Consider the following 23,264-nt stretch of genomic DNA (forward strand, 5'->3'; position numbering starts at 1 on the left):
TTGTGATTTGTTTCCAACTACAGTATAATAATTCCTTAACTACCATTCCTTCCTGTAACTCAACACGTACGTATGGCAACAAATCGCTCGTGACGATCACAACAGTAAATGAGAATCGGTCTACGCCCAGCCCAATCAATCATCCAGGATCGAACTTTCGAAATTCAAACCGCCTCAGTTAATTGCGCGCGTCGTGATCTTTTCCTTCTTCGCTCCGCAAAACAGATGACAAACGGCAAACTCCGAAATCGGAGGAGATTTCGGAACAAATGCTGAGGAGGTCGTGCGCTCTGCCACCCTCTGCACGTCGCCGTTCAAAGCGCCAGCCGCGCAGCCGCTCTCCTTAAATACTCCACCCAGCCCACCATCACCACCAGTCCACCACTACCCTGCCAAACCCCGCAAAGCCTCAAACACCGTCGCTCCTCATCTCGTCTGCACCCATGTCATCGCCGGTGCCCGAGAGGAGGCGCTCCACGCGGCGGCGGACCAAACTGTCCTACGCCGACGCGGACCCCGACGCCGAGCCCGAACGCGGTGGAAAGCGCCGGCGCAGTGCGGCGGGTACCCGTAACCGTAAGAGCGGCCCCGCCAAGGGCGAGCCGAAACGGAGGCGGCGCCTGGCCGAGGCGCCGGCTATGATGGAGGAGGGTGACGCGATCGACGACGACGTGTGCGCGTCGGAGCCCGATGCGGAGGAGATGCAGATGGCGGAAGAGGAGGAGGAGACCGCCGAGCTCGAGGCGGCGGAGCGGGCCAAGGCGGGGACGCTTCGCACCATCAGGAGGAAGAGAAGGGTGGCGACGAGGCCGAGGAGCATGCAGAAGAAGGAGGAGGGCGCCTCCGAGTCCGAGGACCACTTCGTCGGCGCCGACCCGATACCAGATGACGAGGCGCGGCGACGGTGGCCGGAGAGGTACAAACCCAAGGTAATAATGCCTACGGAGTCTATTTCATCCATCTATCTCAGCGCGCCTCTCTGCATGCACATAGATCCTAGGCATGCATGTTCTTCCCTGTTCAGGAATTCTGATCACTGAAGAAAATCCCATCTACCTTTGTTTTCTTTGCAGGCTTCTGACCGTCCAAAAGTTACTACTAAGCGTAAAAAGCGGTATCCACCTGTTTGTCCCACTGTTATTACTCAGGGAGCTCAATCTGAGGTGCTTTTATCTAACACGCACGCGCGCTAACTGAAACCCTTTGTACCTGTTGCCTCAGCAGGTCTAATGCGCCCGAGGAGGAAAAGGAGAAACGTGCTCGATGCCACTACAGATCTGCTATCGTGGAAGGTGTCAATTTTGATCTTGGCGATGATGTCTACATCCGGCCGGTAAACAACCGTGATCACCTAGCCTCTTTCAGGATCGATTGCCATTATGCATTTATCCTTTTGCTAGAGCATTCGTGAATGCATGGTTCTAGTGTACCTAGATGACTAGTGCAGCTTGTTATGTTAGTTCCTCAAGTCCTTTCTGTTTCGTGCATTGTTGGTGCAAGCATGCAAGTAAACCAGCAGGTTCCTAGCTAGCTTGTAATAATTCTGTACTGAACTGTACAACGCTAAATTCAGTTTATACCTGTGCTATATTCTGTAGGATAAAGATATATGCGTGTAAATCAAGTTCTGAATATGCTGAACCATCAAGAGCCTAGGTGTACACTAGGACCTTTTCGCACAGCCCTTCTAGTTTACTCCACTAGATATTGTTCACTCATTAGAAACTTGCTCTGTGCTCCTCTGCTCTTCATTTATAATAAGGTCAAGCTTTGGAGGAGCTCCTCTGCACACTCATTTTCTCTCATCAGTTGTTATATTTTACTGTCTTCTGTGTTAATTAGCATTTTAAGAAATGCCCTGAATGTTTTGCACTGTTATCGTTTCTTTTGTGCAGACCATTGAGGGTCAAATATTCTACTTTACTATTCTGCATTTTATCTTGTTGGTTCGATCTGACCAACAACAGTAATCATGTTATTGTTGTTTTGACTGGCTGCAGGCTGGTGATGGCGAGGATGATTACATTGGAAGGATTACCGAAATTTTCCAAGAAATTGAACATGGATCATATTTCTGTTGCCGTTGGTTTTACAGTGTGGCTGATACAGTATGTGTCAAGCATTTTGTGTTCTTTTTTTCTATATACACTTCAGCTTGTGTCTAAGACCAATTTTTGCAGGTTATCACATCCAAGGTGTTGGAGGTTCCTGATCATGAACAGGATCATAAGCGTGTTTTCCTTTCAGAGGAAAAGGATGATAACCTGGTTGGGTCAATTATCTCGAAAGTAAATATCACTTATGTTGGCCCAAACGTAAGTGTTTCACTCATTCTTTCAAGTTAATGAATGTGTACTACATACTACCTCCCATTTTTCTGCTGATTTTTACACGTTGCTTTATGGTCAAACAATGACAGTTGACACAACAAGTAAAAGCTGAGCTTATATCAAATTGTGATTTGTATTATGATATGGCGTATTCTGTGGCATATTCCACATTTGCCAACCACCAGGTAATCATCTGTAGTTGTTATTTTGTTTATGTTGCCATCATCATACTTTCCTTTTTGTTGCCTGTATGCAACTTATATTAAAATAAAAATAACATAGAATCGTATGGTCTGAGCATAAATCTTTATTAAAACGGTACAATACGTTAATTGTTTTGATACATCTGAAACTACAATTGCTAACCTAAAAATTCATAAATATTGTGTACCATGATATTTTCTTCGTGTTTGTTGATGACGTAATCTTTTGTAGAAAATGGTGGCCCAACAGGCAGCGAAACGACATCAGATATTTCTTGTGACGATGTCGACTCTTCTAAGGAAAAACCAATTGCTGACCTGGTGGTATCACCTGATGCACAAATGCAAACAGCAACACTGCTGGATCTATACTCTGGATGTGGTGCCATGTCAACCGGGCTTTGCATGGGTGCTCCATTGTCTGGCCTAAAATTGACTACTGTAAGTTTTCTGCCTAGTAGGTTTACGACTTCCATTGGCCTGAAATTACTGTAATTGACAATCTTACTATTATTGTCTTCTGCAGAAATGGGCTGTAGACATGAACAAATATGCATGTGATAGTCTAAAGCACAACCACCCACGTGCACAGGTACTAACTGCAATTGGCACTAAATTACATTCCTTGTTTTATCACCACACAAAATAGCTTGTATGATTTAACCTCTAATTTGTAGGTACGAAATGAGAAGGCCGAGAATTTTCTTAAACTCCTTCAGGAGTGGGATAGACTTTGTAAGGAATATGACGTCCATAATAGCACTTCTCTACCGCGGAGTTCGAATGATGATGAAGATGACGAAAATGGAGTAAATGAATCTCTTTCGGAGGGTACATTTGAGGTTGAGAAGCTTGTTGATATATGCTACGGTGATCCAAATAAAACTAAAATAGATGGCTTGTGTTTTAAGGTACAATAGGCTCTGTCGTTTAGAGTTCCTATTTCTGTAATTCTATTGGATTTAAGGGTTACTTGTATTCTTTCTCTTGTATATTTAGTGATGTACTGTACTCGTTCATTTAGAACATTTGTATGCAAAGTTTGGTTGAAGATATATATTATTTATATAGGTACGGTGGAAAACATATGATTCTAGTCATGATACTTGGGAGCCCCTTGATGGCCTTAGGTTGGTACCTGCTTCATTACAATCCTATTTATTTTGTTTTTTCAATATATCTTACCCTACTTAACTGTGGTGACCCTGCATACCACTGCATGTTGTAGTATGCCAGTCGTTGATATAACATTCGCGAAGTACCATTCCGCAAATATTACATCCCTCAGAGTAGTACAACAGAACATAGCAGGGTCCATAACTCATTCACATATTATTACAAGTAGCATACACAAGTCGTCTCGGAGCTCCTCTTGGGTCCTAAGAGGATAACTCCTGGGTTCGAGGCGAACCCATCTTAACTTACAATACCATAGTCTCATTAAACTAAACATTTATTTAATCGAGCAGCCACATGGTAAGAGTTTGTGCTGCTCGGCTACTACTACTTCTCAGATATCTCTAGGCTTGTTCTCCTCCGGAAGCCTCCCCGGATCCGTAGACTATGATGTAGTCTACGCCCTCAACTCCTCCTGAGAGGTCTGGTTCCTCGTAGCCGATGATCTCGGCTCCATCATTGCTGTTGTAGTCCTCCTCCAGATGATTCAGACAATCTAAGCAGGGGATTTAAGAGTGGTATGAGTACGAGCGTACTCAACAAGTTCATTATAGATAAGAGGTGTTTAATGCACTAGCTACGATATTAGACCAGAAAGTCTAATACCAATGCAGGTTTTGATAAACATTTCTTCAAGAGATTGCTTTTATTTCAAAGAGCTATGTCCGTCAGCCTTCACCGGTTTACTAGAACTTCATGGAGCTCCTTTCCGGCCGCGTTCGCAGTTCCTCAATCCCGGAACAGGGAGTGACAGGTCTGATTCTTTACACTCGCAGAGGTGTGTTGCTTTACCCATAAGAGATCTTAACCTTGGTGCCAACCGGGCAGCTTTCCCGTCCACACTTCCTTCGGTGTGAGGCCCGGTATAAGGTCTAGCCAATCATGTTCCTCCGCTACCTCGAACACCCACCCTTTGTTGCATGCGCCGACCCTGGGTCCACGTCGGTCCCATTATTCCCGTAATTTCAGGGTGGACCCCGACCACGACAACAGTGCTGGGCTCTACCATACACTCCTACGCCGGTGGCTGCAACCCATCATAGACCGCATTACCGTGGGGAATTAGAATGGGATCCCCACCCTCCGGTTGTTCCGCAAGACACAACTGCTACGGCAAGCAATGCTTTACCGTGGGGAATTAGAATGGGATCCCCACCCTCCGGTTGTTCCGCCAGACACAACTGCTACGGTAAGCGCATCCGTTGATGAACGAGAGGTGGAAACACTTTTGACTATTCCGTCCCACTCCAGATCTTATGGTTAACACGGGTATTACGGCACAAGAATCACTGGCGACATTTGTTGTTTAATCCTAGATGGATATAAACCCTTGCAATGGAACCTCCACCATATCAACACAATCCATGGTTCCATTGCCAACCACATAGTCATATTCATAGTTATGAAAATAGTGGTTTTGGTTTTTATGCAATAGTGATAATAATAGTACTTTGCAAGTAATTTGATAGAAATAATCAAATGACATGAGCAAGTGATAAACTTGCCTGAACACTGCAAAGTTCTGCAGTTGGAAGGTATGGACTGACCCTTGTCCTCTTGTTCTGAAAAATAGCATCATTGTCCGATAAGGGCAATGGTTAAAGAAGCAATTATGCATGATTCCATTTTTAGGGTTTGTTTCCCCCTTCCGATGTCGTTATTATTTCATGTAAGAGTTTTATACTAAGAATAATTTGGGGATACTTGTTTAAGAGTAAAATACTACCTTGAAATGTTGTCAAGGTGTTTTTGAAGTCCAAATGCATTAATGGACTTATTTTCATTATTGAAAATAATATGTGTGATTTAAATCATTATTTAAATCATCAAATTAAGATTCATTCTTATTTGTCTTCAAAAATTCTCTTTGATATTTTATTTAGTTAGAGAATTTTATGTTGATCTATTTTCATATTTTTTATTATTTTTTTAGAGCTATTTAACATTTCTTACATAATTTCAAAGTTTCTGTATTTCTTGGAATTAGGAAATGACCTAAATGCCCTTGGGCCCCACCTGTCAGGGTGGCCCAACGGGTTAGGTCGCACCCGAGCCACCCTTTGGGCTCGGTCGGCCCATTCGTTCTCTCCCCTCTCCTCGCGCAGAAACCCTAATCTCTCTCTTGCTCTCGCGACACCGTGGTCGCCTCGCCGTCGCCGAATTATTCCGACCGCCACCGGCCGTCCCCGCCGGCGAGATCGGACGCAATCGAACGGCCGCACGACGGCGCACCGATCGGTCCGCGCCGATCTGTGTTTCCTCGCCGCCACCGCTCTTCCCCAACACCTCTGCGACATGGCCGAGGGTTTCCGCGGCCACCTCGTCGCAGCCGTTGATCCTGGCGCCGTGGCGTGGCCGAGTGCCCCGCCGTGGTTGCGCTGGAGCCCCGCGCCTCGGCGACCGCCTGGCTTGGCCGCGGCTTGGTGCTGCCGTGGCCGGTCCGTGCCGCCGTGCCGCCATGGCACGCTGTAGTGCTGCTGCTCCAGGTAAGTGTTCCGCCACCCTCTTTCTCCTGTGCCTCTCTTCTTCCTCCTCCAGTATCCCTGGCCATGGCTTCCCTCCTTGTGGAGGTGCTGGCCGTGCTCAGCTACTGCGCTGTTGCTGTTATTACCATGCTTCTGTGCTACCTAGCTATTTCTGTTTATTGTAATTTCTGGCTGTGGCCCTCCTGTGATTGCTCATGAGCATCCAGTGATGCTCATGGCCTACTGGCATGCTCCTATTCTTTTTACTGTCACTTGGGCATACTGTGTGTGCTTAATCTTGTCCCTGGCTTGATTGTGGTGGTTAATCCTTGCATATTTGCAAGTGCCAGTGCCTCTGGGCTAGTTCATTGAGTTCAGATTCATGATTATGCTCATTTGAGCATTACTGTTGGCTTAGCAATGTGATTCTGTGATGAATTGATATGTGCTTTTCTTGTGTATTATGATCCTTGGGTTCATCAAGCCTTTGATGTGCTTCTGGATACAATTATAAAGCCTGATGCCCTTATCTGTGATGCAATTGTTCAGTTATTTAATTATCGGTTCATGTGTTAAGTGCTTAGAATGAGTTCTAGTATGCAGTAGCATGCTCTAACAAACTTCTGGTGTTCATATGATCACCAGTTGCTTGCAAAAGCTGCTCTTTGGTCTCTGTGCCTCACTGTTGCTCACTCAGTACTGTTTATGCTCCACACAAAGCTTGGCCGATGTGTGCTGTTGTTCTTGAAGCATCAATTGATGCCTGTCATGATCCATTTGATCATTTGCAAGACCCTGGTGCATCAATTGCTTGTCTGTTTCATTTATCTGTTTATCCTTACTTGATTAGATGGATAAATGATGTGAACTGTGATTCAGTGATGATCATTTCAATGAATTTGTTAGGGCTAGCAGGATGCCAACCACTGGTTGTGTACCCTAGCCCTCCTTCTGAACCCTACTGGGTGATGATATCTGTGCATGGTTTCTTTGTTGGAATTGGTTAAGTGGTTGAGGTGATCCTGGCAGTATTCATGTGCTGCCCTGGGATGGCTCCCCTGTTTGGTGGCTTTCTGTGATGGATAAATGCTCACTGGCTAGTCACTTAGTGAATTTCCAGTAGCTTTGATGTTGATAATTAGGATAGGCACATGTTTCTGTCAATCTGATGGTTTAGCTAGGTCAATAGGTGCTTTGTGATTCTCGATTGGCTGCAAGGAATAAATCCATGCCGGATTTCTCTGGCTTTGACATCAGTGGTCATAACCAGTGTTCCCTGGTTTATTTTCCTTTTAGCCTTGGTTGTACTTGCTGGCACCAATTGGTTTAGTAACCAAATGATGATACACCCAGGGTTTTCTACCCTTCTTTGCTCCTGTGATGCAAGCATGCTTAATTATGAGCAAGATATGATCTTGCTCAGGCTCTTGTGTGGTATACCTCACTCCAGCTCCTAGAATTAAGTGTTGTTGTAGAGGATTGCTTCTGTGATGCTTGGTTTGCTTGCCCTTCTCCTCCTTACAAGCTTGTGGTGCTTTACTCCATCTGGTACTTGCTCACAGCTGACAGTTCTTGGTGAAACTGTCCCTGGATGATTTCTGGTGGCTTGTTGTTCTTCCTGTTCTAAGTGTTCTTGGTGTTCTTGGTGAACTTACCACTGCTGCTTGTCGATGACTGAACAAATGGCTAGGGTTTGGGCTCTGAAAAGGTTATATATGATGCTTCTATGCTCTCCCTGGTCGACAGCTTGGCCTGGTCACTTTGGTGACTCACTGATGATGTGTGAGTGTGTTGTGCCACATGCACATCCAGTGACTTGGTGTTGAGCATGCACACATGCTGTGTGTGCTGCTAGTGTGTATGTGTGTACCAAATCCTGTGAACTTGGCTTGGAGAGGATCAGCTCGGCAGCCTGATCATATCCCCTCCTTTTGCTTTATTTTTTTAACCTGCCAAGTGGCTTTGCCACTTGGCTTACTTCTGTTTTTTGCTTTGTTTTGTGCAGGAATCATCAATTGAGCAAAATGGACATGGAATTCATCAAATACAAGATCAAGTGAAGATGATCTTGTAGTAATTAGACTAGGATCATTAACTTGTAATTTTTCTTTATTTTTCTTTCTTCTATTCTGCCCATTTATGTAATGTGTTGTATTATTCAGTTATTTCACTTATGAATATTGTAATGACAATGTATCTTGTGTGTTATTCAATAAAGCTCAAAGTTTTCCCTAATGAGCTTTACTTTATTATAATTGTTCATCTTGTTTATTATTGATTATTTACTTAATGAATTTCCTCAATTGAATTATTTAAGGTAATTATTTAATGTTTGAATTTTGAAATTCAAATTTCAACCTTCGTTTGAATTCAACCATGTCATATCATTTATAATTCAATCAAGCAAACTCTCCCCTCTCTTCTCAAAACCCTAAACTAGTGAAGTGAGATGCAAGTTTGTCGCACTCTCGAAACCCTAACCCCGTAAGGTGTCGAGAGAGAAACTTGTCCCACTTCGATGCAGTTTTTGTTTAAAAGCGCGAAATTTCCCCAGAATTTACTATGCAATGCACATCCCTTTTCTAAAATCTACCCCTCGATCGTCTCTAAACCTGGGACATTACAGCCTTTCCCCCTTAAAGAAAACTTCGTCCCGAAGTTGTGGTTGTAATACCTGAACAGCTCGGGGTATGTTTTCCTCAGGTCTTCCTCTTTTTCCCAGGTGGCTTCCCTCTCGGGGTGATGTTTCCATTGTATCTTGCAATACTTGATCGCCTTGTTTCTGAGTTGTTTCCAGCTCTCCTCGAGAATCTTGGCTGGCTTCTCGATATATGTTAAGTTTGGTTGTAACTCGAGCTCATCATGTGATATTGGTTCATCTGGGGTCTTCAAACATTTCCGCAGTTGTGACACATGAAACACGTTGTGAACTTGAGCTAGCCTTCCCGGTAAATCCAACTCAAAGGCTAAACCTCGGTTCTGACTCAGTATCTTGAAAGGTCCTATGTATCTAGGGCTAAGTTTTCCTTTTACTCCAAACCTCTGGAGTCCTTTCATCGGGCTTACCCTAAGATAAACCATGTCTCCAACTTGTGGCTCCCATGTCCTTCTCTTCTGATCGGCGTAACTCTTTTGCCGACTTTGAGCTATCTTGAGCCTGTCTCTGATAATGTCAATGATTTGTTGTTTTTCCTTGATATAATCAGGGTTGAACTCTTTGCTTGCTCCGGCTTCATACCAACATATCGGTGATCTACATTTCCTTCCATACAGAGCTTCAAATGGTGCCATCTTGATGCTGCTTTGATAACTATTGTTGTATGAAAACTCTGCTAAAGGTAGATGCTCCTCCCATGATCCTCCGAAGTCTAGGGCACAAGCCCTAAGCATATCTTCTAAGATCTGGTTGGTTCTCTCGGTTTGTCCCCCGGTCTGAGGATGATAGGCGGTACTATAATCCAACTTAGATCCTAAAGCTTCGTGAAGTTGCTCCAGAATGCTGATGTGAACACGGATCCTCGATCCGATACGATCTTCTTAGGCACTCCATGCTTACTCACGATCTCTTTGATGTAAAGATCGATGAGTTTCTCTCCTTTATCCTGCTGGTTTACCGCTAAAAAGTGTGCACTTTTCGTCAACCGGTCCACGATTACCCATATCATGTCCTTCTTTTTATTGGTCATGGGTAGTCCGGTGATGAAATCCATCCCTATCTCCTCCCATTTCCACTCTGGAATAGGTAAAGGTTGTAACTTCCCTGCCGGACTCTGGTGTTCAGCCTTCACTCTCTGGCAGGTATGGCATTCTGCCACATATTGTGCTATCTCCCTCTTCATGTTATTCCACCAGAATAGTTCCTTTAAGTCCATGTACATCTTTGTACTTCCCGGATGTATGGAATATGGTGTTTGATGAGCTTCCCGGAGTATTACTTCCTTAATTTCAGCAATATCCGGAACGCAAATTCTTTTCTGGAACCATAAAGATCCAGATTCTCCTCGGTGAAATTCTGATGGTCTTCCTTCATCTATTCTTCTCATCTCTTCTACAATGAATGGATCGTCCATCTGACCCATCATTATCTCATTCTTCAAGTTGACGTTAAGTTCATCGGCTACTTGCAACACCGATAATCCTTCATGGGCTTCCTTCTCCCAAAGTTGTATTTGGGCTTGGCTTATTTCCTTCTTCAGCTCCGGTGATATTTCTTGTTCAACTCCCCCAGTACTTTTCCTACTCAGGGCGTCTGCTACTACATTAGCCTTCCCTGGTGTGTAATTGATTGTCAGGTCATAATCCTTGATCAATTCTAACCATCTTTTCTGTCTCATGTTGAGTTCTTTCTGAGTGAAGAAATATTTGAGGCTTTTATGATCTGTATAGAGCTCACACTTCGCTCCATAGAGAAAATGTCTCCAAGTTTTGAGTGCAAATACGACAGCTGCTAAGTCCAAGTCATGTGTTGGATAATTCACCTCATGAGGTCTGAGTTGCCTCGATCCATAAGATATCACTTTCCGATCTTGCATGAGTACGCAACCCAATCCATGTTTGGACGCGTCACAGTACACGGTGTAATCCTTGCCAACTTCCGGAACTGCTAACACCGGTGCCGTGGTGAGTTTCTCCTTCAGAGTTTGAAAACTCTTCTCACATTCCTCGGACCACACGAATGGTGTGTTCTTCCTTAACAACTTTGTCATAGGTCCTGCTATCTTAGAGAATCCTTCAATGAATCTCCGATAGTATCCTGCCATTCCTAGGAATCCTCGGATTTCCTTGACAGTCTTGGGTGCTTCCCATTCTAGAACTGCTGCTACCTTGCTCGGGTTGACAGCGATTCCATCTTTACTTATGACATGACCAAGAAATTCCACTTGATCCAGCCAAAATTCACACTTGCTGAATTTGGCATAAAGTTGGTGTTCTCTTAGTGTTTGCAACACTAACCTCAAATGTTCAGCATGTTCAGCCTTGTTCTTGGAATATATCAAGATATCATCGATAAATACGATGACAAACTTGTCTAGGTACGGCATGAAAATCTTATTCATGAGATTCATGAATATTGCTGGGGCATTGGTTAATCCAAAAGGTACTACAAGGTATTCATGGTGTCCATACCTTGAGACAAAGGCAGTTTTCGGAACGTCCTCCTTCTTGATCTTTATCTGGTGATAACCCGATCTTAGATCAATCTTGGAAAAGACTCCCGCGCCTCTCACTTGATCAAATAGATCTTGTATTCTTGGAAGTGGATACTTGTTCTTGATTGTGACGTTGTTCAGATTTCTGTAATCTCCGCACATCCTTCTTCCTCCATCCCTTTTATCCACGAAGATCACAGGTGATCCCCATGGTGAAACACTCTCCTGAATGAATCCCTTTTGTTCCAAGTCATCCAGTTGCTCCTTAAGTTCTTTCAATTCCTTAGGCCCCATTTTATATGGTGCCCTGGCAATCGGAGCTGTTCCTGGAATTAGGTCGATAGTGAATTCTATCTCCCTATCTGGTGGCATACCAGGTAATTCCGCAGGAAACACATCCTGGAATTCATTTACTACAGGTATATCTTCTAATTTCACCTCCTTCATGCTGTTCAGCTGTAGCTCCACTTCAATCTGTGTATGTTTGTCGCCTTGGTAGATCATGCTGCTTCCATCGGGGCTCTTCAAAGACACCGTTTTGTTCACACAGTCGATCAATGCTCCATTAGCTTCTAACCAGTTCATACCAAGAATGACATCAATGTCCTTCATCGGTAAAATGAACAGGTCCGCGTCAAACGCGCACTTATTGATCATAATGACTTGTTTTTGTTTGGCATGGGTTACTACTATCGTTCCCCCCGCAGAAAGTATGTTTATGGGTGTATCTAACTTAGTGCAACTAATCCCATGTTTGATGATGAATTGTTGAGAAATGAATGATGTAGTTGCACCAGTATCAAAAAGTACTTTGCCAGGATGAGTGAGTATCTGGAGCGTACCTATCACCGCTTGGTCAGAGTTGACCACCTCCTCCAGACTGGTACAGTTCAGCTTGCCGAAGGGCTTCTTATTCTTCCAGTTCCCTCCGGTGTTTCCTCGATTTCCTCCTCCTCCAGTTTGACCTCCTCCACTATTCTTCTTGGGGCAGTCCTTCAGCATGTGCCCCTCCTGGCGACAACCAAAGCATATAATCCTTGGTTTCTTGCAATCCTTGGCGAAATGCCCTGTGAATCCACAGCTTCTGCAAACTATTTGATTTGCAGTCTGGAATGCCTGATTCTTCCTACTACCGTAGTAGTTGCTGTTGTTGTTGTTGTTGTTGTTGTTGCTGTATCTGGGCTTGAAACTCAAGCTGGTATTAGGCTTGTTACTAACAAACCTCTTAGGCTCAAACTTGGCCTTTTTCCTCTTCTCTTCTTGCAGTTGTTTGAAATCATCTTCAAGAGTGATGGCTGCATCCACCAACTCTTGGAATTCCGTTGCTATCATCATCCGTAGCTGTACCTTGAACTGGGGACTTAACCCCCTCAGAAATCTCTTCTTCTTCTTGTCCTCGGTGTTGACTTCCTCAACCGCGTACCGAGACAGCTTTGAAAACTCCCTGACATAGGTCAGGATTGCCTTGTCCTTCTGCTCGAGACTCTCAAACTCTCGACGCTTCAGTTCCACTATACTTTCAGGGACATTGGATTCCCTGAACTTCCTTGCGAACTCCTCCTAGGTAAATACCTTTCCAGCTGGGTAAACGGCTACAATATTGTCCCACCATGATGCTGCAGGTCCACATAACAGATGGGTAGCATATCTAACCTTCTCTTGGTCGTTGCATCCAACAGTGTTGAGCTTGCGCTCAGTATCCATCAGCCAATCTTCCGCGTCCATAGGCTCTGGCGCGTATGCGAAAGATATCGGCTTGGTGTTTTGGAAGTCTGCTAATGTGACTCCCTGGTTCTCAGGTCTCTCCACCCTATTCTGCTGCATCAGATCCTGAAGGAATTTGTTCTGCAGCTCCAGTGTTACACGCTGCCTCTCTTCCGCCAACTGCATGTACTGGATAAAGTTCTGCTGGGTCATGGGTGGTGGTGGTGGTGGAAACTGATCTCTGGCTGCACCCTCAGCCTCTTCCTTTTCTTTTGCTTCGCGCTCCATGCGCTGCGCTTCAGTCTCGTTTCCTAACGTTCCCGACATAATCCCCCTAGTTCTGCAACACAAGATGATACTCATAATTACTCCATGCGCAAGTTTTCTGAGCTCAACTTTGTGCACAGAACTAGTCACGCAATGGAAATCAAGAAGCAAATCCAAATCATACAAAACATATACCCTGTATATACATACATAAGTGGTCTCATTACAATACTCAAGTCGATGTGAGTATGCAACTCACTTATTAAAGTATATGTACAGATTTATACAAATATTACAAACTATAATACACGTGGTACTTGTGTATTATAGCCACGCCTCCCTTGGTGGATTCTAGTCGGTCTTCACTCCCGGTACATCCCAGGCTTCCATCCGGTCGAACGTGTCGTCCTCCTGATAGACCCTGGAACATAAGGTCTCCCTGTTGGCTTGTAATCCGAATCGGATGATGATCCTAAGGAGAAATCAGTGTTCACAAACTGATCGTTGAGTGCATCATAGTCCACCCATCGAGTGTACTCTCCTGTAGCCCCACCATAAGGGTTACCAAAACCCATACCCGACTCAACCTGTGTCGGATATCCTCCATCCACTCCTTCATTACTAGGATAGCTCTGGTTCTGGGTTGTTGCGTCATCGTTCATCTCTCCATCATAATACTCAGTAGTACTATGGGTTCCAGTATCATTTCCCCAACGCCAACCCCTGGAATTCTCAATTGGAGTCTCGGAACGCTGTTTGTTTCCGGATTCCTCTCCGCCTTCGTATCCCCCATAGGAACTACCCAGAAAGTTCCCAGGTGTAACAGGTGTAGGTTCACGTGCAAGTGGATCAAAGCTGATGTAGTCACCAGCTGAATAAACTGGTGTGTGCACTACATTCTCCATAGGTTCTTTCCCCCTACTCTCCTCCTTGGGTTCAGTGAATTCCTCTAGCATCGTATCAATAGCTCCTATCAGATGATGGTTCAGCTAAAAGAGTAATGATATGAAGTTACGGCTATTATCCATATATTTTGCCGCTGCTATGGGTTTGCGTTTGGCGTATTTGTAGTGGTTGAGCACGGGATCTTCTTCCTCCTGATTATGAGGAATATGAGAGAACTCGGAATCCATAAGCTCATTTGTCTTATGTTCCCGTATGTCGGTTATGGCTCTCATAACAGCTATATGGTAAGCTGTATTGGTTGTCCTCGCTTCTCCAGCTGGCATGACTACGCTCATTCCCAAAGATTCGGGAAGTCGCAGTCCTACTCTGCACTTGGCCAACACCGGACCATCATAGAACATGTACTTCTTTACTGGAATCTGGGGATCGCACCCAAATTCCCGTAACATGGCTCGTAGGATATCAGCAAGTCCTCCTTGGTATTCGTTCAGTGTGGAATCCATAACTTTTACGTTTCTTCCCGGTCGTGAACTTGCCATGTTGGCTGTAGAAATAGAAAGATTATAAGATTAGTAATGATGCATCATAATAGAGATAATAAAGAATTATCGCACTAAAAGATATGATTGTTGTATTCTCAATTGAATATACACCATATTTTTAGAGAATTCTTTACTAATCCTATTTGACTCCTAACGTTTGGTCCCATTTACTAGGTTCCAACCTAAGGTCAAAGCTTTTGCTCTGATACCAACTGTGGTGACCCTGCATACCACTGCATATTGTAGTATGCCAGTCGTTGATATAACATTCGCGAAGTACCATTCCGCAAATATTACATCCCTCAGAGTAGTACAACAGAACATAGCAGGGTCCATAACTCATTCACATATTATTACAAGTAGCATACACAAGTCGTCTCGGAGCTCCTCTTGGGTCCTAAGAGGATAACTCCTGGGTTCGAGGCGAACCCATCTTAACTTACAATACCATAGTCTCATTAAACTAAACATTTATTTAATCGAGCAGCCACATGGTAAGAGTTTGTGCTGCTCGGCTACTACTACTTCTCAGATATCTCTAGGCTTGTTCTCCTCCGGAAGCCTCCCCGGATCCGTAGACTATGATGTAGTCTACGCCCTCAACTCCTCCTGAGAGGTCTGGTTCCTCGTAGCCGATGATCTCGGCTCCATCATTGCTGTTGTAGTCCTCCTCCAGATGATTCAGACAATCTAAGCAGGGGATTTAAGAGTGGTATGAGTACGAGCGTACTCAACAAGTTCATTATAGATAAGAGGTGTTTAATGCACTAGCTACGATATTAGACCAGAAAGTCTAATACCAATGCAGGTTTTGATAAACATTTCTTCAAGAGATTGCTTTTATTTCAAAGAGCTATGTCCGTCAGCCTTCACCGGTTTACTAGAACTTCATGGAGCTCCTTTCCGGCCGCGTTCGCAGTTCCTCAATCCCGGAACAGGAGTGACAGTCACGATTCTTTACACTCTGCAGAGGTGTGTTGCTTTACCCATAAGAGATCTTAACCTTGGTGCCAACCGGGCAGCTTTCCCGTCCACACTTCCTTCGGTGTGAGGCCCGGTATAAGGTCTAGCCAATCATGTTCCTCCGCTACCTCGAACACCCACCCTTTGTTGCATGCGCCGACCACAGGGTCCACGTCGGTCCCATTATTCCCGTAATTTCAGGGTGGACCCCGACCACGACAACGATCTTGGGCTCTACCATACACTCCTACGCCGGTGGCTGCAACCCATCATAGACCGCATTACCGTGGGGAATTAGAATGGGATCCCCACCCTCCTGTTGTTCCGCAAGACACAAGCTGCTACGGCAAGCAATGCTTTACCGTGGGGAATTAGAATGGGATCCCCACCCTCCGGTTGTTCCGCCAGACACAACTGCTACGGTAAGCGCATCCGTTGATGAACGAGAGGTGGAAACACTTTTGACTATTCCGTCCCACTCCAGATCTTATGGTTAACACGGGTATTACGGCACAAGAATCATTGCGACATTTGTTGTTTAATCCTAGATGGATATAAACCCTTGCAATGGAACCTCCACCATATCAACACAATCCATGGTTCCATTGCCAACCACATAGTCATATTCATAGTTATGAAAATAGTGGTTTTGGTTTTTATGCAATAGTGATAATAATAGTACTTTGCAAGTAATTTGATAGAAATAATCAAATGACATGAGCAAGTGATAAACTTGCCTGAACACTGCAAAGTTCTGCAGTTGGAAGGTATGGACTGACCCTTGTCCTCTTGTTCTGAAAAATAGCATCATTGTCCGATAAGGGCAATGGTTAAAGAAGCAATTATGCATGATTCCATTTTTAGGGTTTGTTTCCCCCTTCCGATGTCGTTATTATTTCATGTAAGAGGTTTATACTAAGAATAATTTGGGGATACTTGTTTAAGAGTAAAATACTACCTTGAAATGTTGTCAAGGTGTTTTTGAAGTCCAAATGCATTAATGGACTTATTTTCATTATTGAAAATAATATGTGTGATTTAAATCATTATTTAAATCATCAAATTAAGATTCATTCTTATTTGTCTTCAAAAATTCTCTTTGATATTTTATTTAGTTAGAGAATTTTATGTTGATCTATTTTCATATTTTTTATTATTTTTTTAGAGCTATTTAACATTTCTTACATAATTTCAAAGTTTCTGTATTTCTTGGAATTAGGACATGACCTAAATGCCCTTGGGCCCCACCTGTCCGGGTGGCCAAACGGGTTAGGTCGCACCCGAGCCACCCGTTGGGCTCGGTCGGCCCATTCGTTCTCTCCTCTCCTCGCGCAGAAACCCTACTCTCTCTCTTGCTCTCGCGACACCGTGGTCGCCTCGCCGTCGCCGAATTATTCCGACCGCCACCGGCCGTCCCCGCCGGCGAGATCGGACGCAATCGAACGGCCGCACGACGGCGCACCGATCGGTCCGCGCCGATCTGTGTTTCCTCGCCGCCACCGCTCTTCCCCAACACCTCTGCGACATGGCCGAGGGTTTCCGCGGCCACCTCGTCGCAGCCGTTGATCCTGGCGCCGTGGCGTGGCCGAGTGCCCCGCCGTGGTTGCGCTGGAGCCCCGCGCCTCGGCGACCGCCTGGCTTGGCCGCGGCTTGGTGCTGCCGTGGCCGGTCCGTGCCGCCGTGCCGCCATGGCACGCTGTAGTGCTGCTGCTCCAGGTAAGTGTTCCGCCACCCTCTTTCTCCTGTGCCTCTCTTCTTCCTCCTCCAGTATCCCTGGCCATGGCTTCCCTCCTTGTGGAGGTGCTGGCCGTGCTCGGCCATCTTGCGGCTGTTGCTGTTATTACCATGCTTCTGTGCTACCTAGCTATTTCTGTTTATTGTAATTTCTGGCTGTGGCCCTCCTGTGATTGCTCATGAGCATCCAGTGATGCTCATGGCCTACTGGCATGCTCCTATTCTTTTTACTGTCACTTGGGCATACTGTGTGTGCTTAATCTTGTCCCTGGCTTGATTGTGGTGGTTAATCCTTGCATATTTGCAAGTGCCAGTGCCTCTGGGCTAGTTCATTGAGTTCAGATTCATGATTATGCTCATTTGAGCATTACTGTTGGCTTAGCAATGTGATTCTGTGATGAATTGATATGTGCTTTTCTTGTGTATTATGATCCTTGGGTTCATCAAGCCTTTGATGTGCTTCTGGATACAATTATAAAGCCTGATGCCCTTATCTGTGATGCAATTGTTCAGTTATTTAATTATCGGTTCATGTGTTAAGTGCTTAGAATGAGTTCTAGTATGCAGTAGCATGCTCTAACAAACTTCTGGTGTTCATATGATCACCAGTTGCTTGCAAAAGCTGCTCTTTGGTCTCTGTGCCTCACTGTTGCTCACTCAGTACTGTTTATGCTCCACACAGGCTTGGCCTGATGTGTGCTGTTGCTTGCTGAAGCATCAATTGATGCCTGTCATGATCCATTTGATCATTTGCAAGACCCTGGTGCATCAATTGCTTGTCTGTTTCATTTATCTGTTTATCCTTACTTGATTAGATGGATAAATGATGTGAACTGTGATTCAGTGATGATCATTTCAATGAATTTGTTAGGGCTAGCAGGATGCCAACCACTGGTTGTGTACCCTAGCCCTCCTTCTGAACCCTACTGGGTGATGATATCTGTGCATGGTTTCTTTGTTGGAATTGGTTAAGTGGTTGAGGTGATCCTGGCAGTATTCATGTGCTGCCCTGGGATGGCTCCCCTGTTTGGTGGCTTTCTGTGATGGATAAATGCTCACTGGCTAGTCACTTAGTGAATTTCCAGTAGCTTTGATGTTGATAATTAGGATAGGCACATGTTTCCTGTCAATCTGATGGTTTAGCTAGGTCAATAGGTGCTTTGTGATTCTGATTGGCTGCAAGGAATAAATCCATGCTGGATTTCTCTGGCTTTGACACTGTGTGGTCATAACCAGTGTTCCCTGGTTTATTTTCCTTTTAGCCTTGGTTGTACTTGCTGGCACCAATTGGTTTAGTAACCAAATGATGATACACCCAGGGTTTTCTACCCTTCTTTGCTCCTGTGATGCAAGCATGCTTAATTATGAGCAAGATATGATCTTGCTCAGGCTCTTGTGTGGTATACCTCACTCCAGCTCCTAGAATTAAGTGTTGTTGTAGAGGATTGCTTCTGTGATGCTTGGTTTGCTTGCCCTTCTCCTCCTTACAAGCTTGTGGTGCTTTACTCCATCTGGTACTTGCTCACAGCTGACAGTTCTTGGTGAAACTGTCCCTGGATGATTTCTGGTGGCTTGTTGTTCTTCCTGTTCTAAGTGTTCTTGGTGTTCTTGGTGAACTTACCACTGCTGCTTGTCGATGACTGAACAAATGGCTAGGGTTTGGGCTCTGAAAAGGTTATATATGATGCTTCTATGCTCTCCCTGGTCGACAGCTTGGCCTGGTCACTTTGGTGACTCACTGAGGCTGTGTGAGTGAGTTGCGCCACATGCCCAGCCAGTGACTTGGTGTTGAGCATGCACACAGGCTGTGTGTGTCTTTGCTAGTGTGTATGTGTGTACCAAATCCTGTGAACTTGGCTTGGAGAGGATCAGCTCGGCAGCCTGATCATATCCCCTCCTTTTGCTTTATTTTTTTAACCTGCCAAGTGGCTTTGCCACTTGGCTTACTTCTGTTTTTTGCTTTGTTTTGTGCAGGAATCATCAATTGAGCAAAATGGACATGGAATTCATCAAATACAAGATCAAGTGAAGATGATCTTGTAGTAATTAGACTAGGATCATTAACTTGTAATTTTTCTTTATTTTTCTTTCTTCTATTCTGCCCATTTATGTAATGTGTTGTATTATTCAGTTATTTCACTTATGAATATTGTAATGACAATGTATCTTGTGTGTTATTCAATAAAGCTCAAAGTTTTCCCTAATGAGCTTTACTTTATTATAATTGTTCATCTTGTTTATTATTGATTATTTACTTAATGAATTTCCTCAATTGAATTATTTAAGGTAATTATTTAATGTTTGAATTTTGAAATTCAAATTTCAACCTTGGTTTGAATTCAACCATGTCATATCATTTATAATTCAATCAAGCAAACTCTCCCCTCTCTTCTCAAAACCCTAAACTAGTGAAGTGAGATGCAAGTTTGTCGCACTCTCGAAACCCTAACCCCGTAAGGTGTCGAGAGAGAAACTTGTCCCCCTTCGATGCAGTTTTTGTTTAAAAGCGCGAAATTTCCCCAGAATTTACTATGCAATGCACATCCCTTTTCTAAAATCTACCCCTCGATCGTCTCTAAACCTGGGACATTACATTAACATTTCAGAGATTCTCCGGAAGCTATTAAAGAATTTGTGGAGAGTGGATATAGAGAATCCATTTTACCCTTGCCTGTAAGTACATCCATCCTTGTTCCTTTTGGGATCTTGATCTTGTGCTACCTATTAATGTATTTCTAATTCCGAAGGGCCATGTGGATGTTATCTGTGGTGGTCCCCCCTGCCAAGGAATTAGTGGACTGAACAGACACCGAAAGCATAAAGATCCGCTGGCGGATGAAAAAAACAAACAGATGCTTGTGTTCATGGACATTGTCAACTACCTCCGACCTAAATACGTTCTTATGGAGAACGTTGTAGATATTCTAAAGTTTGCAAAGGGATTTCTTGGGCGTTATGCCCTGAGCCGACTTATCGCCATGCGTTACCAAGCTAGACTTGGAATGATGGTTGCAGGATCTTATGGGCTTCCACAATTTAGGATGCGGGCCTTTCTGTGGGGAGCTCTTCCTTCTGTGGTATCTCTCTTTCATATGCTCTTTTTTTAACCTTGTAACACTATTGCTAAGAAGGTTTATCTGGTAATGTAGGTACTTCCAAAATTTCCCCTTCCCACACATGATGCTATTAATCGAGGACAACACGAGCCAACTGAATTCACGGTATGAGAATACAATACTAGCACTATGTTATTATTATTATTACTATTATTATTATGTCTTGCTAAAATGATGTTCTGTTATCAGCAATGTCTAGTTGCATGTGATGAAAATGAATCTAAGGATTTGGAGAACGCTCTTTGTCTTAGGGATGCCATAGATGATTTACCCAAGGTAGGTCCTGACTGTGTTCGTTGCATGCTGGGGTCATTTTAAAGTGCTGCCTGACCATTTGTGAACTTCTATCTCGCTATAACTGATATTGTTTTTCTTCAGGTTGAAAACCATCAACCTGAAGACATTATGGCATATAAAAGTAGACCCAAAACAGATTTACAACGCTATCTCCGTCTCAACCGTAACGGTAAACCCATATTTTTCGACCTGTTGAGTGCCACTACTTAATATGAACATGTAGTTCTCTGATTATGTAATGAGTTTTCAATTCATTTTTTATACCTTTCAAAGAATATGCAGTCATGTCTTTCTTGTATTTTCAGTCATGTTGGTTGTTCAATGATGTCACCTTGCCATAGTTTTCAACATTTTTTGTGTGTGCTTGCAAGTGAATTCTTTATTAAGTCTCTATTGTGAGTTACCGCTCTGTTATTCATTTTAAGACATGAGGGACGACTCGCTTGGAGATGCCCCTCCAAAGGAATGCCAGCTATTCGATCATCAGCCGCTTCAACTGAATAAGGATGATTATGACAGAGTGCAGCAGATTCCCCAAAAAAAGGCAAGTTAAGGCTGAACCCATCATTCTTTTTCTCTACCATAACCTGTTATTTTTAAGCAATTATTGTATTCCAGGGGGCCAACTTCCGCGACTTGAAAGGTGTCCGGGTTGGAAAAAACAAAAGCGTTGAGTTTGATCTGAGTATTCCTCGTCAATATCTTTCGTCCGGGAAGCCTTTGGTAAACCTGTTGTTGTTTAACCAGTTGTAACAATGTGTATATTTCCCATGTTTTAATCACCCTTGCTTCTCCTGTAGGTCCCTAATTATGCTATGAAGTTCTGCAAGGGCAAGTCACTGAAGTAAGCAATGTGTTGTATTATTACTTTATTAGTAGAAGACTATCAATAATCCTTGTTGTCTTGCTTTGCAGACCATTTGGACGCCTGTGGTGGGATGAAACCGTCTCTACTGTTGTGACCAGAGCCGAGCCTCACAACCAAGTATGATATTGATAAAAATTTCGGTCCTTGTGTGATTCTTTAACCTGCCAATATATTTTGTTTGATGGCGACTTTGGCATGCAGGCTATTTTGCATCCCAAGCAGGACAGAGTTCTGACCGTTCGAGAAAACGCTAGGCTGCAGGGCTTCCCGGATTACTACAGGCTGTCTGGCCCCATAAAACAAAAGTGAGTTGACCTAGTATGTTGACATCTGAGGTAGTGCATCAGATAGAACAGAGCATAACCAGATTGGTTTCTGCAAGGACAGTAGCTCTGACCTTCGTTGTTCTGAAGCTTATTTTTATGTTGGGCATTTTTTACACAGATATATCCAAGTTGGGAACGCTGTCGCTGTTCCCGTTGCCCGAGCCCTGGGGTGTTCACTCGGAGAGGCATACCAGCATGGTGAATTCAGTGGAGACCAGTGCCCCTTGTTCAAACTGCCTGCGAACTTCATCCCTGCGCCTCAAGCAAGAGCTGCAAGATTGCCTCGAGGATCTTCTGCAGGCGAAGTAGTGGAGGAAGAATAGTTTAATTTGATCGACTGTTGATTTGCATCAATATACTTGCTGTCGAAACATTTGTCATTTTGCTAGAACAACGCATTGTCGAGCTCAAGAAAAGGCTGTAACTTGTGGCCAAGTTCGTTTGTTTTACCATTTGCTAGTATTCATTCAAACTTTATTATTGAAACGGAATGGATTGTCTTGTTTATTCTGTTCAAACTGTATGCAAGTGTTATCTATGTTTCTGGTGCACTGCTGCTGCTAGATCACTTGTCGTCCTGAGGCAGCTTTTATGGCTGAATCTGGAACTCTTGCTTTCGTAAGGTTTGTGCCACTGGCGGGCACAAACAGATTCATGGGTATTCAGCTGAATACCCATTTTCTGGACCAAAAAGTATTATGTACACAGCATATGTAGACGTAGTTATGTACGTCAGTACGTGTAGGTATCCAGTCCATCTAGGCAATAAAACCACGAACGTGTCTAGCCCATCAGCACTAGACCAACCCAGCAATTCAGACCAAAGCCCAAATGGCAGCAGATTTGCTCCTGTGAATCCGTGACACTTCGGCTTCGATGTTTCCTTGTCGAGCGACAGGCGGTTGTGAGTTGTGACATGAGCGGAGAGGCGGAGGCGGTGTTAGGATTCTTGATTACTGCACGGAGCCTGCAGGTTATTGTTCTGAAGCTTCGGTAATTTTTTTCCAGTTTCTAGACTAGTAAATCAGCAACTGCTATTCCAACTTAAATTATTTACGGAAAAATTGTGAATGTTTCTGCTTGGTATTGAACAATTTGTCATCTAATTTCTCTACTATTTTGAGATGATGCCGTTATTGAAAATTCGTGAATCTTTCTGTTAATATTGAACCGTTTGTCAATCTTTATGTTTGTAGTGTCGTATTGCACAATTTTTT

At 43.9% G+C, this 23,264-nt stretch overlaps 1 protein-coding gene across 1 annotated transcript; it reads left to right on the forward strand.

Annotated features, from left to right (window-relative positions):
- The first annotated feature begins 443 nt into the window (after positions 1-443).
- LOC127319154 (DNA (cytosine-5)-methyltransferase CMT1-like) lies at positions 444-22,370 on the forward strand. The gene is made up of 21 exons (XM_071824451.1): positions 444-929; positions 1,149-1,165; positions 1,225-1,333; positions 2,001-2,108; positions 2,181-2,315; positions 2,420-2,528; positions 2,766-2,974; positions 3,060-3,125; positions 3,211-3,444; positions 3,605-3,663; positions 20,047-20,113; positions 20,188-20,517; positions 20,590-20,661; positions 20,746-20,832; positions 20,935-21,022; positions 21,279-21,397; positions 21,472-21,576; positions 21,654-21,697; positions 21,769-21,838; positions 21,923-22,026; positions 22,166-22,370. The coding sequence occupies exons 1-21, from the start codon at positions 444-446 to the stop codon at positions 22,368-22,370; spliced, it is 2,823 nt and encodes a 940-aa protein (XP_071680552.1).
- The last annotated feature ends 894 nt before the right edge of the window (positions 22,371-23,264 follow it).

This window comes from Lolium perenne, chromosome 7, assembly GCF_019359855.2.
Source record: "Lolium perenne isolate Kyuss_39 chromosome 7, Kyuss_2.0, whole genome shotgun sequence".
NCBI classification, from domain to species: Eukaryota; Viridiplantae; Streptophyta; class Magnoliopsida; order Poales; family Poaceae; genus Lolium; species Lolium perenne.

Excerpts from the sequence above, each read along its gene's own strand:
- LOC127319154 (XM_071824451.1), top strand. The coding sequence starts at position 444 with ATGTCATCGCCGGTGCCCGAGAGGAGGCGCTCCACGCGGCGGCGGACC. Across the intron at positions 2,975-3,059 it reads CTGGCCTAAAATTGACTACT|AAATGGGCTGTAGACATGAA; the intron begins GTAAGTTTTCTG and ends TGTCTTCTGCAG. Across the intron at positions 20,833-20,934 it reads CCATAGATGATTTACCCAAG|GTTGAAAACCATCAACCTGA; the intron begins GTAGGTCCTGAC and ends GTTTTTCTTCAG.